The sequence below is a fragment of the Pseudophryne corroboree genome, chromosome 5 (genome assembly GCF_028390025.1).
Source record: "Pseudophryne corroboree isolate aPseCor3 chromosome 5, aPseCor3.hap2, whole genome shotgun sequence".
In the NCBI taxonomy this organism is placed as follows: domain Eukaryota; kingdom Metazoa; phylum Chordata; class Amphibia; order Anura; family Myobatrachidae; genus Pseudophryne; species Pseudophryne corroboree.
This window is the reverse complement of record NC_086448.1, coordinates 561,080,437-561,103,512: the sequence shown is the minus strand read 5'-3', so window position 1 is coordinate 561,103,512 and position 23,076 is coordinate 561,080,437. Positions and strand designations below refer to the sequence as shown.

General features: G+C 43.5%; 1 protein-coding gene across 2 annotated transcripts in view; it reads left to right on the top strand.

Moving 5' to 3' along the window:
* RIPOR2 (RHO family interacting cell polarization regulator 2) overlaps positions 1 to 23,076 on the top strand; it is a 265,938-nt gene that overhangs the window by 94,050 nt on the left and 148,812 nt on the right. For both annotated transcript variants that reach the window (XM_063923277.1, XM_063923278.1), the window contains exons 8-9: positions 8,022 to 8,085; positions 20,102 to 20,145. In XM_063923277.1, coding sequence (XP_063779347.1) covers positions 8,022 to 8,085; positions 20,102 to 20,145 — 108 coding nt within the window. The remainder of the gene's footprint in view (positions 1 to 8,021; positions 8,086 to 20,101; positions 20,146 to 23,076) is intronic.

Below are 23,076 nucleotides of genomic sequence, written 5' to 3'. Positions count from 1 at the left end.
AATTGGCTAGGAGTATATTAAATTGATCCTCTTAGCTGGAGATTATCCTATTCTCCATTTATACAGATTTTCCCATTTTGTACAGAGCCTTATTATTAAAAATAATATTATTTAGTGTAAATTTACTGTAGCTCAAATTTCGAAGAGAACCATGACTTACATCCCCAAAACTCCTCTGCATGTTATCATATATCCCTTGTCCCATATGTCCCACTTTAAATTGATTTTGAACAAGGATATTTATGATTACATCTCTATGCTCTCATTCCTATCTAATTCTCTATCTTTGTTCTGTAATTAGTAAGCTTATAGGAAGAATATGCCTATTCTATTTATTGTTAATAAATTTACCTCTTATACTTAGGCTATAGATGCCTGATATTGGGCATATATCCCTCGGAGAGCCTTTCATTCCCTTTCATGAGATCTTAATTGGTCAATGTAGTGGTGGGATTTATAAGTGAATTATATCCTATCATAAGTGCTATACGTGTGCCCCTATCAAATAAAAAAGGGGGGTATTAATTCCCTTACTGTGACATGTCTCTAATAATTCTTGTGAAACTTGCTTATTTCATTATGCCAATTTTCTCTTGGTATGTTCTAATAAATATATTATTATTATACTTCAAAAAATGTGAATTAATGTGATACTAAAATGCAGCCAACTCATAGTGAAAGTGAAAATTACCAAACCATCATAAAAGTGTAAGTATAACTCAATCCTTTGACCTGTCTCCGTGGTCAGTTTAAAGTGATCATCCCTACCACTATAGTTTTTCAAAATATCTCATCCTTTCTGCCCATTATCCATCAACCTATATTTTCTTACTAATTATTCTCTGCAGTCCTATCCTTACAAGAAAGCCGAAAAGTTGATGTGTTCATTAAGTCCATTCGGTTGAGGAAAAAATAGGGGGCGATACAATGGAGGAGGATAGGCTGAGAATTATAAACCTCTCAGATATTGTCCTAAATGAGTCACACATTTCTGTATTAAGCAAAGGCCTCACGTTCTCCCCAAAGAAGAATTTTGATAAATTCAAGTGGGAGAAAGACCTCCATCTTTTTGGAAGAAAATTGCTACTGAAGAAGTTTTACTCCCTCAAAAAATGTAGAACTGAAGAAATTTGCGATTTGAATGATACACAGCGCAATTTAGAATTAACAGCGGATGAGTCAGATGCCATCCGGATTTTGCAAGAACTAATGGACCAGGATGAGAGTCCCAACTCAATGACTAGACCTATATGTAAAAGAAAGGGAACCTTCTTCCCACAGGGAAACATTTGCCCCAAAGTAGGTACCTTTATGGAGTTGGTATCCAAGGATCTGGACACACTGTGGAAAATAAAAAAGTCACGGTGCCATTTGAGTGACAATATGACTAAAGAAGAACGGAAAGCTCTCCACGAAATAGAAACCTGGGACAATGTCCAAATTAAACCCTCTGATAAAGGAGGTAATATAGTCCTTTGGGACAAAGACCTTTACCTCAAGGAGGCCAGAAAACAACTTAATGATGCACTGTGCTATAAACGTTTACCATCAAATCCTATGGAGACATATAAAAAACAATATGATCGAATAATATCAGCAGCATATGACACAGGCATCATAAATAAAACTGAACTTGTATTCCTTGAGGTAAAGGAATCTAAGACCCCCACATTCTATCTACTCCCAAAGGTCCATAAGGATGAGCGAACACCACCAGGCCGTCCGATTGTGTCAGGAATAGACGGTCTGACAGAACAAGCCAGTAAATATTTGGATACTCATTTTAGGAAATTTGTAAACATACTCCCATCATACACTAAAGACACGACAGATGTCTTATGTAAACTGAATGAAATACATGTGGATGAAGAAACCATCCTTGCAACCTGTGACGTAAAATCACTATTCACGAGTATACAACATGCGGAGGGTATTTCTTCGGTCAATTATTTTCTTCAGAAAGAAGGGAATACTCAATTTGGGGAATTTCTATTGAAACTGTTGACTTTTGTCCTCCAGAAAAACGTCTTTGTCTTCGACGACAGATATTATTTGCAGGTGCGGGGCACAGCTATGGGGGCGGCTTGTGCCCCCACCTACGCAAACGTATATCTGGGATGGTGGGAGGAGACTTGCGTCTTTCATGAGATGATGGACAATTATACTCAATACATCTTAATCTGGCTGAGGTATATAGATGACCTGCTGATACTGTGGAATGGTCCCAAGGATAAGTTCAAAGAGTTTATCGACATACGAAATAACAACAGGCTCAATCTGAAACTTACGTATGAGGTCAGTGATTCAGAGGTGACTTTCCTGGATTTAAGGATAAAGAAGATGGAAGATGGTCGAATTGGCACAGATCTGTATAGAAAACATACAGCGACCAATAGTGTTTTACACAAATCCAGCGCACATTTTCCCCCCGGTACTCAAAGAAATCCCCAAAGGGGAATTCCTGAGAATGAGAAGAAACTGCTCTGGAGTAAGTGATTTTGATCAGAGAGCGATGGAACTCAGTGACAGACTTCTCAAAAGGGGATATTCAAAAAGAGCGATTAAAAAAAGCAAGATATCAGGCAAAACAGCTGGACAGGAACCAACTCCTATATCCAAATCGGAATGAGGTAAAAAAAAACCTGAAGTGATCAGATTTGTGGGGGATTTCTGTTCAGAGTGGGAAGAAATACAGGGAATCCTGAACAAACATTGGCCAATTCTGAAATTAGATCCTGATCTGGCCAAAGAACTGGGACCCAAACCATCTATGAGTTGGAGGCGAGCAAATAATCTTAGAGACAAAGTAGTTCACAGCCACTATAGCTCAAAGAACAAAATCACGAGAAGAGAGAGAGTGACTACAGGATCACACAGATGTGGTGAGTGCAAAGCATGCGAATTCATGGTGAAGACAACTGAAGTCAGGGACAAATACGGCAAAATACATGTAATCAAAGATTATATAAACTGTGAGACAATGGGAGTAGTATACTGTCTCGCCTGCACCTGTGGCAAAAAGTATGTCGGAATGACGACCAGACCCCTGAAACAGAGAGTGTTGGAACACGTGGGTTCTATTAGAAATTGCCAGAAAGATCATAATAAATTCAAACAGTGGCCAAGCACTTCCATGAGAGACATGCGGGCAATATAACAGATCTAAGAGCTTTCGGAATTGAACGAGTCCAATTGGGGATTAGGGGAGGCAGTCTTACCCAAGAATTGCTCAAAAGAGAAAGTCGGTGGACATTTCTATTGGGTGGACTCCAACCGAATGAACTTAATGAAAACATCAACTTTTCGGCTTTCTTGTAAGGATAGGACTGCAGAGAATAATTAGTAAGAAAATATAGGTTGATGGATAATGGGCAGAAAGGATGAGATATTTTGAAAAAATATAGTGGTAGGGATGATCACTTTAAACTGACCACGGAGACAGGTCAAAGGATTGAGTTATACTTACACTTTTATGATGGTTTGGTAATTTTCACTTTCACTATGAGTTGGCTGCATTTTAGTATCACATTAATTCACATTTTTTGAAGTATAATAATAATATATTTATTAGAACATACCAAGAGAAAATTGGCATAATGAAATAAGCAACAGTTTCACATGAATTATTAGAGACATGTCACAGTGAGGGAATTAATACCCCCCTTTTTTATTTGATAGGGGCACACATATAGCACTTATGATAGGATATAATTCACTTATAAATCCCACCACTACATTGACCAATTAAGATCTCATGAAAGGGAATGAAAGGCTCTCCGAGGGATATATGCCCAATATCAGGCATCTATAGCCTAAGTATAAGAGGTAAATTTATTACAGGTTGAGTATCCCTTATCCAAAATGCTTGGGGCCAGAAGTATTTTGGATATCGGATTTTTCCGTATTTTGGAATAATGACATCCCATAATGAGATATCATGGCTATGGGACCTAAGTCTAAGCACAGAATGCATTTATGTTACATATTCACCTTTTACACAGCCTGAAGGTAATTTTAGCCAATATTTTTAATAACTTTGTGTATTAAACAATGTGTGTACATTCACACAATTTATTTATGTTTCATATACACTTTATACATACAGCCTGAAGGTCACTGAATACAATATTTTTAATAACTTTGTGTATTAAACAAAGTTTGTGTACATTGAGCCATCAGAAAACAAAGTTTTCACTATCTCAGTCTCGCTCAAAAAATTCTGTATTTCGGAATATTCCGTATTTCGGAATATATGGATATGGGATACTCAACCTGTAACAATAAATAGAATAGGCATATTCTTCCTATAAGCTTACTAATTACAGAACGAAGATAGAGAATTAGATAGGAATGAGAGCATAGAGATGTAATCATAAATATCCTTGTTCAAAATCAATGGGACAAGGGATATATGATAACATGCAGATGAGTTTTAGGGATGTAAGTCATGGTTCTCTTCGAAATTTGAGCTACAGTAAATTTACAGTAATATTATTTTTAATAATAAGGCTCTGTACAAAATGGGAAAATCTGTATAAATGGAGAATAGGATAATCTCCAGCTAAGAGGATCAATTTAATATACTCCTAGCCAATTACACTGTACTCTAGATGATTTGGATTGCACCTTTTGGAACTATGTTACACTGTATTTTACTTGCTTTGGGTATTTTAGAAATATGGAAATATCCAGAACTTTATAATAAAATAATATGGAATGGGACATCATGAAATACAGATGGTAATCACCATAAGGGAGAGAAGATCTGCCTGAGGCCATTATGCTCTAACAATTTTGATATTACAATCAGCAAGTAAAATAAAAATAAAACCAGAACATTGAGGTTTTTTATATTAAAAACTATGGATAGGCTATCGAATCTGTCAATCAAAAGGATTGACGAATGAGGGACTGAGACAGGGGATATAGTTCCCTCAAACCCGGAAATCGGGTTTCCTATGATTAAGCAGATGCGAAATGATTGTTAGGGGATCGGACACAACCACTATGTGTCCTTTCCATCAGTTAGCTTAGCCACTGTTTTACATTGCCGGTCTGATATGGACCTTTGAATTTGTGTCTGTGCTTGAGAATCGGTGCTGCTCCCACCGTAGGGTATAGCTGTAGGCATACCGCATTGCAAACAGCCCTCTGACAGTACCGAGTCACGCGGGTGTTCCCACACAGGAGAGCCGCGGTCAGCGGCTTCCCGCTAATACATGCAGCGTTAGAAAGCAGAACGCTGTGTTATAATAGGGCTGCATTCCGCAGTCAAAGTGTTGGGGACCCAATAACTGGGTATATACCCATATATATATATATATATATATATATATATATATATATATATATATATATATATATATATATATATATATATATATATATATATATATTTATTTAAAAAGTGTGTGAATGGAACTATTGTGATCGGTACTATACTGAGGGGACATACTATTAATTGAATGTGAATGAGGGTGCGCCTGTGCACTACTAAGTGAGCATGAATACAGGGTGCCACACCATATAAGAAAAGGATACAACATACATATAGTGTCTATTACATCGAACGAATATCCCACTATTTGTAGTGAATAAAAGCTGTATGGGATATATATATGAATGTGGCATAAAACCCTATAATACATTTTACACACATGTATGCGATCGGTGTTGACATATAAATCAACAAGTGTGGATCACAACCACACAGAATAAGAGCATTGTAATTGTAAAATTAAAATCACTGCTCCAATGTCAATAGTGCACTAAAAAACTTGACGTGGATTGTGATATATAAAACTTTCCTAATACATTACATGTGTGTATAATTGGTGTTGATACATGAATTATAAATAAAGTTCATTGCTATATAGAACAGAGCACCTTGAAGAATAATTACATGCCTCATGTATAGAGAGCAGCAGCACAAGGACAATAATTCTCCTAGGAGTAATAAATTCCTAGTAAACAATAGTAGACATTCAAAGGATGGTTCACCACCCAAGCATGATTAGCCAGTGATGCGCACACTGCAAACATGGAATAAAACTTTAACAGTGGTGGTGTATTGAAATCATAACAGGAGCTTTTCACTCCTAGATACAAAGGTATCATTATCAGACATAAGGCAACTAGCATTGCTACAGATATTGCAACATTGTTTAGATACTGGAGATAGTGAAGAAACACAACAATCACAGTGGCCAAGTTTTTTAATTCACGTTATTATTATTATTTTTTCACAACTTTATTCACATGCACTATATTTCGCTCATGTTTTAAAGATCCTAATAAAAGTTATATTTTAGAATTTGTGGTCCTCTATCATGACAGATATTTGACTTTATGAAAGTATTATAGTCCGAGTGTGCCCAATATATGGAATCTTTTTTCTTTTGACCTTCTACAGTTACTATATTCCCCGGAGCACCTACCAATACAAAAGGTATATACCTGTATTATTGCATAAAAAGGGAAAGGACATAAAACAATACAAGAATATAATTTGATTAAAATAAATGTCTGTGCGACCCTTTGCCCTTCCTGAAAGCTGTGTGTAGGGGGTTAGGGTTAGGCTGCGGGGAGGGGGGTTAGGGTTAGGCTGCGGTAGAGGAAGGGTTAGGTTTAGGCTGCGGAGAGGGTAAGTTTTAGGCACCGCCGCAGGGAGGTTAGGGTTAGGCACCATAAGGGGAGGTTAGGGGGCAGGTTAGGGGGCAGGTGAGAAAAGCCCCAACTCACCCCTGTCAGCATTGCAACCTTTAAGATCCAGGGGTCGATCTGCTGACCGCCAGGATCCCAAGCACCAGTATATCATGCTGAATCCTAAATTGGTGCTTTGGGTGATCATGTGGTAGGTGCTGCTGTAGAAGTTACAATGGTGGTTTCGTGACTTGGAACATATTTATGAATTTATGAATTGTGTGTTAGTCCAGGCAGATTTAGCTTTGTGACTTACAGCTGCCTCTATTAAATTAGGTTTCTCTGTCACATTACATCACATTACATAACTTCAGTTGTGAAACCACTGCATGAAACATTGTCACAGCTGACTTTGGTTGTCACATCTAGAGTCCTCTGGAGCCAGGTTATCACAGCTAGAGTCCTTTGGAGCCCGTTTGTCACAGCTAGAGTCCTGTGGAGCCAAGTTGTCAATGCTAGAGCACTCTGGCGCCAGGTTGTCACAGCTGAAGCACCCTGGAGCTAGGCTATCATGGCAAGAACCCTCTAGAGATTATAACGGCTATAGCCCTCTGGGGCATGGTTGTCATGACTAGAGTCCTCTGGAGCCAGGTTGTTACAGCTAGAGCCAGTGTTGTACTGGCCCACAGGAGTTACAAGGGAAACCCCCGGTTGGCCCAACTACCTGGGACCCCCTACTCCTCCTACTCCTCCAGGGATCAGGTTTCAGACTGTGCACTTGAATTGTACATTATACATATGTTTTCTACAGAGCAGTTTTCCAAGGCTCCCAGCCCATGCACTCTCTAATTGTAAGGCAAATCAGTGTGGTGATTGGCCACAACACCTCTGGATATTGGCCACACCCCAAAACATGGGCCCCTATCACAGCATTCTCCCGATGGGCCCTTCATGGCCCAGTTCAACACTGGCTAGAGCCCTCTGGAGCATAGATGTCACATCAGGACTCATCTGGAGCCAGGTTGTCACAGCTAGAGCTTTCCGGAGTGTGGCTGTCATGGTTGGAGCCCTCTGAAGCTGGGCTTTTAGCACTTTCTAGAATGTAGTCATAATGATTGGTGCCCACTGGAGCTGGGTTGTCCTTTCAAGAACTGGCTGGAGCCATGGCTAGATCCAGCTACAGTAATGTGACAGTGTTTTCCAGAGACGACTGTAATTTGCTGAAATAGTTTCCAAGTATAGTGTTTTCCTGGTTTAAAACATGCAACATTCATGAACATTCATTTGTAACTCTTATTCTCATAACTTCGTAAGTCTTCAACATGTATACATTTTTTTTTCCGTTTTTCACAACATTTATTTCTCAAATGATTTTGCAGAATATGTGCACAGTTGAATCTGAAATGGAAAACCTATTGGGGGAATTCTACATCAAAATGAAAGGTATTTTTATTCTTTAAGTACTTTCACTTGTAATTGTATGTTATTCATACAGTATTTTGCAGACTCTGCTCGCACCTCCATAGGCTGCAAGCAGAATCTCCTACTGCAGGAACTGTGCAGAAGGGGCTGGGATCTAATTCCGATGGCTTCTGCTCATAATTGAATCTGCCCCACAGAAATTCTATTTTACTTTCAATAGTGTCATTAACCAGGTAAAAAACATTGTTTAGCGGCTGTAAATGGAGAATCCTCAGCATGAGTGACAATGAGTTTAGAAATCACAGTGAGATATCGGGTAGTATTCATGTGACCAGCGGTCGGGAGACCGATGGTCACATGACCTCCACCAACATCCCGCCCCCTCACTATCCCGATGGTCGGCATGCCGACCAACAGGGACTATTTCCACTCGTGGGTGTCCACGACACACATAGAGTGGGAATAGAACCCTTGCTGCACTCGCCCCTCCCCGCCAGGATCCCAGCATCGGTATGCTGCCGGAATCCCGGCGTCGGTATGCTGAATGGCGCTCTCCCTACCGCCGGTCAGCCATACTACACCCGAGATATCATATCTATAGTTATTACAATAGGGAAAACATGGACCATTGCCAGCAAGTATTGGAAACACCATTATACATTTTGCGCGGAGCACTCTATAGCCTTTTTGACCATTGTAATGCTGCAGCTGTCCATTCCAACACTTTTCCAATTTTTTCACATGGCATTTCACACAGACCAAAATAAAACACAGGCATGGGGATATTTTTTTCCCCATGCTGAAATATGTGCTGCCCATATGGCAGGGAAAGACAGAGCAAAAGAAAATAGAATGTGCACTCTATTCCCCTAGCTGTCAGGAGTTGATGCAGAAACATCTAAGTGGAGGTCAGCATGTGATGATCAGAGGTAAACAAGGGATTATTGGCAAGGAGTTCCTAATTTGTTGTTTACAGTTACAGATGTAGCCATGCTCATCTTTGCTGCGATGCAGCATGCTGCAACACGACTAGCTGCATGGCATGCCTGGAGCCGGCGAATAGTCGCAGCCTAGCACGTCATGCAGCATGCCGTGATGCAACATGCCGTATCGAAATAAGATGAGCGTGGCTACACCTGTATGTATGCAGAGTGCAGTATACAATTGCTATAAATGAAATAGCCACCTTTTCTTCTTTTCTTTGTGCTTGGGTTACACTGTTCTTTTCCTACAAATTTAAAAGATAATTTTATATATACAGGTACTAAACATTTAGCCGCAGTGCTTATTTCTGCCAAAAAAGTGCATCATAAATAAAATGAGTTAATTGAACAGGAGTTAAATTGACAGGAGTTCACAGCTCACACTCCAAGTAACAGTTTGTTTGAATACCTTCAACCTCAGAACACAGTGGGCTGGATGTAATGGCTTGCGAGACGGCCGGAGCTCCGAGACTCCGGCCGAACTCGTCCATTTTTTTTAAAGCAGCAAACGTTTACAAGGCAAAACCTGGTTGGTTTTGCCTTGTAAACGTCTGCTACTTTAAAAAAGTACAGCCGGAGTCTCGGAGTTCCAGCCATCTCGCAAGCCATTACATCCGGCCCATTGTGTCAAATAGATGCACATTTATGTATACGTCGGTGGCCGATGAGACTTAAATTTCTAGTTTAGAATCTCCGAGACATTGACAAACACAGAAGACCATTAATAACCTCCATGGGAGTCTCCTGCTTAGCAGGCAGAGAGGTAGACATGGATAGAGGAAGAAGAGTCATAAGATTAATAGGTGGGGACCTCAGATATGGTACCTAGAGGAAATGAGTGTAAGAAGAGAAAGGCAAGTCTTGAATTTAAGTACAGGTTGAGTATCCCTTATCCAAAATGCTTGGGACCAGAAGTATTTTGGATATCGTTTTTTTCCGTATTTTGGAATAATTGCATGCCATAATGAGATACCATGGTGGTGGGACCCAAGTCTAAGCACAGAATGCATTTATGTTTCATGAAGGTAATTCTAGCCAATATTTTTAATAACTTTGTGCATTAAACAAAGTGTGTGTACATTCACACAAATCATTTATGTTTCATATACACCTCATACACAGAGCTTGAAGGTCATTTAATACAATATTTTTAATACCTTTGTGTATTAAACAAAGTTTGTGTACATTGAGCCATCAAAAAACAAAGGTTTCACTATCTCACTCAAAAAATTCCGTATTTCAGAATATTCCGTACTTCAGAATATTTGGATATGGGATACTCAACCTGTACATTTAACAATTTTGCTGGAGTGAGCTAAGATTTCTGTGTTGCAAGTTCAGGTCCTAACAGCCAGGAAAGACTAATAGCAGCAGTGGAGATGGCATTATAGGGAGTCTTAAGGCCCTTATAGACGGGCCGGTGCGGAAGAGATGTGTGCTGAGCGTCCGGGGGGGGGGGCTCACTTCACCCAGCGGGTGAAGTGAGCGACCCGCTAGATTGGCCTGCACGGCAGGCCAATCTAGCAGCAGCAATAGCTATCGCTGTAGGGGGTACACACAGAGCGATCCTGCTTAAATTCTAAGCAATCTAGTCAGATTGCTTAGAATATCGCTCCGTGAGTACCCTCCTTTAGACCGTGGTGACCAGAAATCCTGTTATCCAGAAGACTGCTAGGGTAATCTGTAGCCGGGATAGTTTGGCATGTGATGGCCTGGGTTTACAGATTGCTGGCAGGGTCTTAACGATTCAGCCGCAGTGGTTTTTGATCTGTGCATTTGCAGATCTGGACCTGCGTCGTCAGACACTATGTGGCTGCAGATGTTGGAAGATTGACAGTCTGCAGCCATATGGGGTTGGGGAGGGGGACAGATTTTGAGGCCTGCTGAAGCCAGTGACTGCATCTTCCGACACAGATTCACTGGCCTCAGCAGTGTAGTTGTTGAGGCCATTCTGAGCAATTGTATGGTTTCTCAGATGCCCTATGGTTGTAATGGTAATCTAGTGCTGCTTCTCCGGATGCATGCAGCAAATCTGAGAATAATAATTAACAATAATAAGACACAGGTGGGCATCTCAAGGTAAAAGACGACACCTGCATCATTTATATACAAAAGATGCAGCAAGGATCACTCTTGCGTCCACCTATGAATCAGAGCCCTTGGATCATATTGTTACATATGACACAATAAACGCTAAGTGTAGCATCCCAGTTAGGTTGAGTAATTATGGTAAAACAAACCAAACGAACCTGAAGACACCGACTGAGTCGAAAGGCTGCACAATCAATTCCAGTGGAACGTGCAGTACCCCCCTGATTGCGGCCCTGCAAATACTAATATGAATGGTCCTATTAGCCTGGTAATATATAATAAAAAGGAAAACATGTCCTCCCCACTTCCCTAATCTGCCCTTAAATCCTCCGCCAGCCTGGAGTGCTGGACAGCTGGATTGTCCCAGGCAGTTACAAAAACAAAATGTGCTCTCTGCTCAAAGCTAGGCATCCTGAAGTGGTAAATGTGCCACCGCAGTTGTCCCAGTGTAATGGACATCGTTCAAAAGACCCCTGCCAATTAAAACATACAAATTCAAATAAGTAAACAAATCATGGTAAGACACTCACTGCACAATGCACAGCTGCGCCCAAATTTCTTTCAAAACCCATGCATCTACATAGCGAGGTGGCAATGTTAGCAGAGGAATAGTGTTGTATGCAGACTGAGTGAAGAAGATAGGTGCCGTGAGGATGGTGATGTGTGTGCATGTGTATGTATGTATATATATATGTGTGTGTGTGTGTGTGTGTGTGTATGTGTATATATATATATATATATATATATCATATCATATCCATAAGGTACTCACTTGAACAGGTGTAGGTAGCCCGGTGTCCTCAGTAGAATTCTCCCAACAGGAGCTCAAATATATATATTTATATATATAGGAAATGTATGCCCTCTATTGGCCCAAAGTGACCATAACTTTTGCTAAATATACATATATACACAATTAAGTTAATAACTGCCTTTAAGCCATGTCATTGTAGGTGTTGTGCTTTTTTGAGAATGCACCAATGCCACCACCTAGTGTTAACACGTGTTGTAAAACTTGCTAAGAAAAAAAAAAGAGAGGAGAAATTAATTCTAGTAACAGCTGCAAATAAGCATATCTTAACACTGTATATGTAATGTATGTATGTATTTTTTTTATTCTTCCAGTGATTTAGTATCTCTGTGTATATTTCTATTTGCCCAATGAGACACAATAAATATTTTAATTTTTTTTTGCCTGTGCTGATTCCAAAGGAGTGACTAGTGGTCATTGCACAGTTTTCTGCAGCGGGGTACATTGGTTTCCACAGGGAAAACATCGGGGTGTAGAGATGGATCTTGATCCAGGCACCAACAGGCTAAAGCTGTAGACTGTCCCAGGATGCATTGTGGGGCCTCCTCTATAACCCCGCCTCCAGGCACTGTGAGCTCAGTTTCGAGTTGGTGCCTGCAGAAACAGGTCACTTTACAGGGGGGCTGCACTGGGCAGCCCTGAAAAAGCTTTCAGAAGACTTCAAGGGCCACAGCACTTACATGTCAGGGTGACATTCTGTGCTGCGGCTCTGTCACCTCCCCACCAGCGTTGCATAGTTCCGCTGGCTCTGTTCCGGGTACTTGCGGTGGAGACGCTCCGGCTCTAGCCACACGGTCGCAGATGCTCTCCTGGTTCGTGTGGCTGCTACAGAAGGGAGGAGGTAAGAGTGTCCCCCAGGCAGACCCGCCATTAAATCGCGTTCCGGTCGCAATCTAAAGAGACGGACTACGAAGCTGGCGTGGACACTGTAACAGAGCAGGGACCCCACTATATCCACTAGGGCACAAGTTCTCAAAGTCGGTCCTCAGGACCCCACACAGTGCATGTTTTGCAGGTCTCCTCACAGAATCGCAAGTGAAATAATTAGCTCCACCTGCAGACCTTTTAAAATGTGTCTGTGAGTAATTAATACACCTGTGCACTTGCTGGGTTACCTGCAAAACATGCACTGTGTGGGGTCCTGAGGACCGAGTTTGAGAACCCCTGCACTAGGGCATAGGAGTACAGGTCAGATATATTAATATCCAATTTATTAAGACTCCATAGTACCAGGTGGTGAGTACCAGCATAGGGGAGAAGGCGCTTGACCTGTAGCCCCTCCCCCAGCTTTGGGCGCCATCTACTGCTGGTGTTCCCGCCCTGGAGCTGCCTTACACTCTCCCTCACTTCCTGACTGAGACGATGGGCGCCATCTTCTATGATTAGTTGCGACTAGTCTCCAGGACTGCAGGGCAATGTCTCCTCTGTAAATCCGCCTGTACATCAGCGCCGTGATTTTACAGACACTTAAGTATTCTACATGTCAATATTAAGACAGCGTTAGTTAAGAACAAGTGTACCTCTACCAGAATATATTGTACGAGTATTCTGATATATACATCCGGTCTCGGACCGCGCATTGTTATACATATACATATACTAGTGCAGTGCAGTTTTATTGTCTTACTTAAAATAATTATCTGCATTGTCACTGTGACTGTGTGTGCCTGTATCTGCTGTGTGGATTTCACTTTGTGTATGCCAGCTATATCTATCACTGTATTCTGTACACTAAGGGACTAGGTGCGTCAGGGTCTCGTATATAGTGCTGCACAATATTTACCATTCAGTGTATTCTATTGTTTACTCAGTCCCATACTACCGGATTTAGTCGCTGGTGTTGTGTACTATGGGGGTCATTTCGACCCGATCGCTCACTGCAGTTTCTCGCAGCGCAATGATCGGCTCGGAACTGTGCATGACAGCCGTACTTGCCTAGCGATCGCCTCTGAGGCAGAGGCGGTCGCTGGGCTGGAGGGGGCTGGACGGTTGCGTCAAGCCGCCGTTTAGGGGGCACGGTCCGGCCAACTCAGGTGTGGCCGGACCGTTGGGGGGTGACGTCACGCAGCTGCCGCGGGTCGGGGAGTGACGAGTAGCTCCTGGCCATCATGCTAAAGCTGCGCTGGTCGGGAGCTACTCTTGAAGTGCAAAGGCATCGCCGCTGTGCGATGCCTTTGCACTTCTGTGGGGGGGGGGACAGCTACGATCAACTCGGAATGACCCCCTGTGCACGCAGTCACTTAGTACTGGATTTAGACGCTCGTGTTGTGTACAGTGTATGCTGTCACATACTGGGGGATTTATTCGCAGGTAGTGTACTCTGGCTGTATCGTACTCATACGCTCTGCGGTTACATTCACTAAAATGTCTAACTCAAAAGGGCGGGAAATCCACGGACGCTCCTGTATCATGCAGCGCATGTGCCAGGGATTTGCCTGAGAGGGCAGTTTTGTATGATGGTCTGTGTAATATGTGCCATACATCTCCCAGTCAGTCCGCAGCTCCAGTAGCCAATCAGGAGCCACCTTGGGCGGCGTTCTCAACTATGCTCAATACGCTTGTGACACACCTTACTCCCCCTATGGGACCTCCTGTGCCATTGCAGCCACATATTGTCCCTATGGTAAATCCGCCGTGGGCGGATAATTTATCTACACAGTTGCAGCAATTGAATCAATCTTTGGTTAGACATAGACCTACCCTAAGTCACTCTGGTGTCAAGGGGACATCTAAGCGGGCCACTTCCTCCTCACAATCCACTAATCTCTTGGAAGATTCTTCCGATGAGGATGGGGAGTATACTGACCCGTCAGACGATGATACAGCTGTTTCTGATGAGGAATCTACAACTCAGGTTGATGTCCCTGACCTAGTGGTTGCTATTAAGCAAATCCTACAAATAGATGATGATGTGGATCCCACTACTGTGTCTAAGAAACCTGATAAGTTTAAATGTCAGAAGGTAGCTAAAATATTATTTCCGCATTCTGACTGTTTAGTAGACATACGTCAAGAACCCTGGTCTTCGCCAGGGAGGAAATTCTCCCTGTCTAAAAAGATGGTAGCATGTTATCCTTTCCCTTCTGAGTTGTGTAACAAGTGGGAAAATTCACCACTGGTGGATTCCCACGTTACCCGTCTTGTGGTGTCATCTACTCTGCCTGTCACCACTGTCACCTCACTGAAGGAACCGACAGATAAGCGTGTGGAGGGATGCCTGAAGTCTATTTACTCCCTTACAGGTGCCGTACATAGACCCACTATAGCAGCCTCCTGGTCTGCAAAAGGAATTGAAGCATGGATTCAGGCATTAGAGGAAGAGCTGCCTCAAGGATATATCTGACACTGCCAGACAATACCTGTCTCATATTACCACCGCCGCCTGTTACATTCTGGAGGTGTCCTCTAAGGCAGGTGTATTGGCGGTCAAAGTATCAACTACGTCCACCCTGGCTCGCCGCATGCTGTGGTTGAGGTCATGGAAGGTGGACCTGGACTCCAAAAAGACCTTGGAGGTACTCCCTTTTAAGGGAGGCAACCTATTTGGGGAAGATCTCAATAAGATTGTGACTGACTTAGCGGCTGCTAAGACTGCTTTTCCCCCGAATACTAATCCCTTCTGCTCAGAAGGCAAAAGGTACCACTTTTCGCTCCTTTCGGCCTCAAGGCAAAGCAAAAGGTCATGCATTCCCGAGACAATCTCGTGCTCCCAAAACCACTAAGCCCAAGGCAAAACAATCCTGGGCCGCCCGTCAGCCTGCTTCTAAACACAACAAGCCTGCTGCATGACGGGCCCCCAGGGTGGGAGGCCGACTTCTGCGATTCACCCAGGTCTGGTTAAAGACCACTTTGGATGTATGGGTGCAAGAAGTTGTCTCTCACTGGTATGCAGTCTCTTTCAAGAGACGTCCCCCTCGCCAGTTCTGCACAACTAATATCCCTTCGGATCCATTGAAGGCGCAAGCTTTACATCTGGTTGTGCGTTCCCTTCTGGATACAGGAGTGGTTGTGCCGGTACCTCTGTCCCAGAGGGGCAGAGGATACTACTCGACCCTGTTTCTAGTCCCGAAACCCAATGGGTCTTTCTGGCCTATACTCAACCTCAAATCACTGAACAAGTTTGTGAGAGTGTCCAAGTACCGTATGGAAACACTGCACTCTATTGTACTGGCAATGGAACCCGGAGATTATATGGTATCCCTGTATATACAAGATGTTTACCTGCATATACCTATTGCCATGTCGCATCAGCAATATCTGCGGTTTGCTATTGGCAACCTTCACTATCAATTCCAGGCTCTGCCGCTTGGACTGGCCACAGCCCCTCGGATCTTCACCAAGGTTATGGCCATGATGACGGCTCATCTCCGTCGCCAGGGAGTCAGGATCCTGCCGTACCTGGATGACTTGCTGACTCTGGTGAACTCCCACAATGTCCTCCTCAGTCATCTACAACTGACGATAGACTTCCTACACCCACGGGTGGCTCATCAACTGGAAGAAGTCCTCGCTGGTCTCTGCTCAGAGCATGGTGGACACACACAGTCAACGGCTGTTTCTGTCTTCAGAGAAGGTCCTGAAACTTCAGGACAGGATAAGATACTTCCTCTCTAGCCCAGGAGTGTCGATACACTCGACGATGCAAGCACTGGGCCTCATGGTGTCGACGTTTGACATGGTAGAGTACGCTCAATTTCATTCCCGCCCTCTACAGAGGTTAATCCTTTTCAAGTGGGATGGCCTACCTCATCTGATCAGGTCTCACATGATCTCCTTGACGCCAGAGGTTCGTCTGTCGCTGACCTGGTGGCTACAGGACCAGCAGTTGAGCAGGGTCCATCCCTTCTGGACCCCCAACCGAGTCCTACTGACGCCAGTCTGAGGGGTTGGGGTGCGTTTGGAGTAACACTCTTTCTAGGGTCGGTGGATCATGGAGGAATCGCCCCTCCCGATAAACATTCTGGAATTGCGGGCAGTGTTCAATGTTCTGTCTCGCTTTTGTCTCTCGCCCTGCCTCTGATACAGAATAGGCCTGTTCAAGGGGGTCATTCGGACCTGATCGCACGCTAGGATTTTTCGCTGCGATCATGTCAGAACTGCGCATGCATATGCACCGCAATGCACAGGCGCGTTGTACTTGTACAAATCGGATCGTTGCTGAGCGATGGATTTTGCGAAGAATCCATTCGCACAGCCGATCACAGGGAGATTGACAGGAAGAAGGCATTTGTGGATGTCAACTGACCGTTTTCTGGGAGTGGTTGGAAAAATGCAGGCGTGTCCAAGCGTTTGCAGGGCGGGTCTCTAACGTCAATTCCGGGCAAGAACAGGCTGAAGTTATTGCAGCGGCTGAGTAAGTTCTGAGCTACTCAAAAACTGCACAAAACTTTTTTTGTAGTGCTCGGCTGCACATGCGATGGCACACTTGCAAAGCAAACATACACTCCCCTGTAGGCGATGATTATCTGATCGCAGCGCTGCAAAATATAGCTAGCGAGCGATCAACTCAGAATGACCCCCCAAGTACGGTCAGACAACGCCACCATGGTGGCTTACATAAACCTTCAAGGCGGCACTCAAAGCCGCATGGCAATGATGGAAGTGTCAAAAATCCTTCATTGGGAGGAATGCCAACTGCCAGCAATATCGGCAGTGTTCATTCCGGGAGTGCTCAACTGGGAAGCAGATTTCCTCAGTCATCTGGACGTGCACGCCGGAGAGTGGAGTCTTCATAAGGAAGTCTTTCAACTCCTAGTGGACAAGTGGGGCCTACCAGATGTAAACCTGAAGGCGTCTCGACACAATCACAAAGTTCCGGTCTTCGGATCAAGAACCAGGAATCCTCAAGCAGCATTCCTGGACGTACTGGCAATTCCATGGAACTTTCGGCTGCCATACGTGTTCCCTCCAGTGTCACTTCTGCCCAGGGTACTGCGGAAGTTCAAACAAGAAGGAGGAATACTACTTCTAGTCACTCCAGCATGGCCAAGACGGCTTTGGTTCTCAGACCTGCAGGGTCTATCGATGGAGTGTCCTCTTTTACTTCCTCAATGCTCATACCTCCTCGTTCAGGGTTCTTGTGTCTACCTGGACCTGGCCAGACTGGCTTTGGCGGCATGGCTCTTGAAGCTTCATTTTTATGGGCCAAAGGATTCTCCGAGATGGTTATCCACACTATGCTGATGGTCCGCAAACCGGCATCTGCGCGGATTTATTACAGGGTCTGGAATTCAGACTTCACCTGGTGTGCTGCTAAGAATTACGATGCTTACAAATTCAGTACTTCCAGAGTTTTGGCCTTTCGTCTGTCCTCCCTCAAGGTTCATATCTCTGCCTTGTTAGTGTGGTTTCACTCAGGGTGATTTACGGATTCAACCTCCCTATGTCCCTCCTGTGGCTCCATGGGATCTTTCTGTTGTCCTGAATGCCCTGCAAGAATCTCCATTTGAACCTCTTGAGTCAGTGGACCTTAAATGGCTCACAGCGAAGGTCCTGTTCCTACTGGCTATTGCCTCTGCTAGGAGGGTGTCAGACCTAGGCGCTTTGTCCTGTCGTCCACCCTTCCTGATATTTCACCATGACCGGGCAGTTCTGGTTATTTGCCTAAGGTGGTGTCATCTTTTCACCTTAACCAAGAGATTGTGGTTCCGGCCTTCATCTCTTCTGGTTTGTCCTCCAAAGAGCGGTCTTTGGATGTGGTACGGGCTCTCTGTATTTATGTGGAGAGGGCTGCTTCTATTAGGAGGTCAAATACCCTTTTTGTCCTTTTTGGTTTTCACAAACGTGGCTGGCCTGCGAACAAGCAATCATTGGCCAGGTGGATTAGAATGGTGATTGCACAAGCATATATACAGGCTGGTCTTCCGGCTCCGGCGGCGATTAAAGCCCATTCTACTCGGTCTGTTGGATCTTTTTGGACGGCCTGCCGAGGCGTGTCCGCTGAACAATTGTGCAAGCCAGCTATGTGGTCCTCAGTGAACACGTCCATTAGGTTCTATGCCTTTGTTACTTCCGCCTCCCAGGATGCTTCCTTTGGACGCCGGGTTCTCATACCTGCTAAGGCACGTTCCCTCCCATGAGGAACTGCTTTAGGACATCCCCGATGTTTTCCCTGTGGAAACCAAAGTACCCCGCTGCAGAAAAGGAGATTTATGGTAGACTTACCATTGTTAAATCTCTTTCTGCGAGGTATATTGGTTCCACAGGGCGCCCACCCTGACACACCTAGCTTTTATGGGTTTGTATGGCATTAGCTGCTAGTCCTTTCTCCTGTCCTGAGAACATGCTTCTATGTGACTAACATCTACCTTCTCTTTTACCTGCTCCTGCATTGGACTGGTTAACGAAACTAAGCTCACAGTGCCTGGAGGCGGGGTTATAGAGGAGGCCCCACAATGCATCCTGGGAGAATCTAAAGCTTTAGCCTGTTGGTGCCTGGATTAAGATCCATCTCTACACCGCAATGTTTTCCCTGTGGAACCAATGTACCTCGCAGAAAGAGATTTAACAATGGTAAGTCTACCATAAATCTCCTTTTTGTGGTACATGGCTTGTAAGTTCTAGAAACAGACAGTTTGCACTTTTTCTCATGGTATTAAATGCCCTTTGCACTCTCTTATTCACAACAGCCAATCACACAGTCGCTGCCATTGTTTATCTTCTACCAGACAGATACAAGTTGTGCACCTAAATGCAGTGTTAGAAATGGAGCCTTACTAAGTAAATTTAGCAGGTCGTTTAGGCAAAAATGTGATGGATTGTCTAACCAAATTAGTGAAGACCAATAAAAACTATAAATGTCTGGGTTTTTTTTTTGTGTATTTGTAAGCAGCAATTTACTATAAACAACAATATATACAATTAAAAAAAACTGCTAAAAATTCTAAGTTTGATCATTTATGTTAACTTCTTCCTTAATATTAACCACGCAAATGTTTAATTTGAGCTTATATTGCACAGACTTAAATGTTCCCATGTAGCACAAACTAGTCACTCCATAAATGTAGTAAATTATCATGGAGGAATGGAAGCATCTTGATGAAGTATGGGATGGCTGGTGACCTAATCTAACGCTAACTAATATTGCAAATTTGCTTCTAAAAACCTTTTTTTCTTTTGGTACATTAAAGTAATAATAATATTTGAATTTTAGGTCTAGCTGGCTTTGCCCGACTCTGTCCAGGAGACCAGTATGAGGTTGGTAACTATTTGCCTTCAGTTGTGAATGAAAACACTTTGCAGAAGTAGTCAAAATAAATATTTTTGTACTTACACACTCTTTTTATTGTGAATATGTTATGAACTGCATTGCATACCTCCTAACTTTTGTAATCTGCAAAAGGGGGTGGGTCCTCGATAAAAGGGGCAGAGCCTCAAGAGAAGGGCGTGGCATCGCGATACGATCCCTTGTTTTAGTTATGTTTTGGGGCGTGCCCCTCCTCTCCTCCCAGCACTGTTCAGATGACCTGTGCATGTGCACGGCATCTGTCCAGTGACAACAGGCTGCTTTGCAAAGCAGAGCAGCTGTGATCACTGGTTCTCCCAACTGTGTCCCCCCCCCCCCCCCCGCCAGCGAATCACTGCGACTCGCATGAGGGACAGTGTCTGAATATCGGGACTGTCCCGCTGAAATCGGGACAGTTGGGAGGTATGTTCATTGTATTGCTTTACCACAGTATTGTACTTCTGGAATTTAGGGGGTTATTCAGAGTTGTTTGGGCAAAACCATGTTGCACTGCAGGTGGGGCAGATATAACTTGTGCAGAGAGATTTAGATTTGGATTGGGTGTATTCAAACTGAAATCTAAATTGCAGTTTAGAAATAAAGCAGCCAGTATTTACCCTGCACAGAAACAGTGTAACCCACCCAAATCTAACTCTCTGCACATGTTACATCTGCCCCACCTACAGTGCAACATGGTTTTGCCCAATTGCTAACTTTTTGGTTTGCTAACAAACCTGAATAACCCCCTTAATTGTAACATTCTTTTTTCAAATTATTTTTAAAGAACATTTTAGTTGGGAAATAAAGTGCACTATTCCAGTAAGTAGTTTCTTATAGAGAACCTCATAGTTTACTAACGGCAGCAACTTGAAAGCTCTCTTTAAGTAGAGAAATTATTGTCCCAAAAGGAGGTAAAAACTGAGGGCAGGCCCATACATCCAGTAAGAAATGGCTTCTTGTATATCTATCACAAATCTAAGTGAAAATGTCTCTATACTACAGTATGATGGAAAACAAGGAATACAATTCATACTTGGTTAGGATTTTTTTTTTTCTTCCAATAAATGTTTATTGATTTTTGTGCAGAATAAAGAAGGCAGTTTACACATTTTAACTGGAACAACAAAGAAATACATTTCAATAGATATGAACTTTGTCAGTTAAATTTAGTAATTCCTGCTATGCCTGTATAAACTCAGTGTCTAAGTAAATGCGGCATTTCCTCAGATAAATCAAGTTTTGCTGATTAATAAACTGTCCAAACATAACAACAAGTAATACAAAAACAAATGAAAAAGAAAGAAGGAAGAAAGAAGAAAACAGGGTGGACTATAGAAGAATCACTGGAAAAGGAGGGGGGGAAGGGTGGGGGCAGTGTGGATTTTCCATTGTGTGGTCGGACCAAAGAACAAGAATGTCAGCACCTGTAGCTGTGTAGCAATAAGGTAGTTAATAAAACAAAAGTAGAGAACGGTGTGTGGGGCTTAGGTCAATTCACGAATGTCGCGTATGCTTGTGAGGACTTTAATTCCAACCATGGGGACCAAATTGTCACGAATCTCTGATGAATATTCGGCGCCACCCGAAGTTCTTCCATGGACATGTACCAGTCCACTCTGTCGACCCACTCCCTCACAGTCGGTGGTTTAGTAGATCGCCATCGGACCGGGATAACCGCTTTGGCGGCGCTGTTGAGAAACTTCAGTAAGGAGTTTTTATAGGTCGACAGGGGCCTCATAGTAAAGTCGAGAAGCCAGAAGGCAGGCTCAGAGGGAACCTCTGGGCCCGCAATCGATTGTGAGATTGCGATGACTTTATCCCAAAAAGGACGAAGTTTGCACCAGGCCCACCAGATATGCATTGGAGATCCCGTATCGTTGTTACACCTCCAGCAAGTGTCTGGTACATCAGGAACCATCTTGGCCAGTGTGTGGGGACAGCTGTACCACCGAGATAAACTTTGAATTGTGTTTCGAGAACTGAATAGCTAGTGGAACTTACAAAGGTGTTTTGGAAGCTTTTTTTCCAGTCTTCAGCTGATAAATCAGTCTGGAGGTCGCGGCCCCAATCTCTGGTATACTTAGGAAGGTCTGGGAATTTATTAACAATGAGAAATCTGTAACATTTTGAGAGGAAATATAGCGGGCGAGACGGGTCCAAGCACATATTCTCGAAAATCGTTAGGGGTCTAGTCATGTTTAAGCGGACATTACTCCCCAAAGTGTTTCAGCTGGAGGTACCTCCAGATCTCCGAGGGCGGGAGGTTCCACTTTGATTGCATCGGATGGAAGGGGATAATCTCTCCACGCTCCACCAGCTGGCGTGCACGTTCCACCCCCCTTGATTTTCAGGAGTCAAACCCCCGACCAGAGACTGTCGGTGGAAAGTCTGGGTTATAGAAAAGTGGAGTCAGAGGGGAGTATTTGGAGGAAATGTATGGGAGGACTCTAAGTCTATTCCAACGTGAGAGTGTAGGACCAATGGTGTGGTGTGCGATATTTGGAATCTTTGAGCGCCATGGGTAGTATGCAATGGGGGCAGGTAACATCGCCCCTTCAATAAGCGCCCATTGTTTTGTGTCATGTGAGCGTGACCATTCCATAATCCTATGGAGAACGATGGCATCATAATTCAGTGTGAAATGCGGTAACTGCAGACCTTCATATGTTTACGGCGGAAAAGTATGGCATGTTGGAAACGAGGTCTTTTGTTCCCCCCCAAACAAAATCTCTAACTAAATTGTGTAGGTCAGGCATTCCCAACCACGGTCCTCAAGGCACACCAACAGTGCAGGTTTTAGTGATATCCAGGCTGCAGCACAGATGGTTAAATCAAAATAGCTCAGCTACTAATTAAGTCACCTGTGCTGAAGCTTGGATATCACTAATACCTGCACTGTTAGT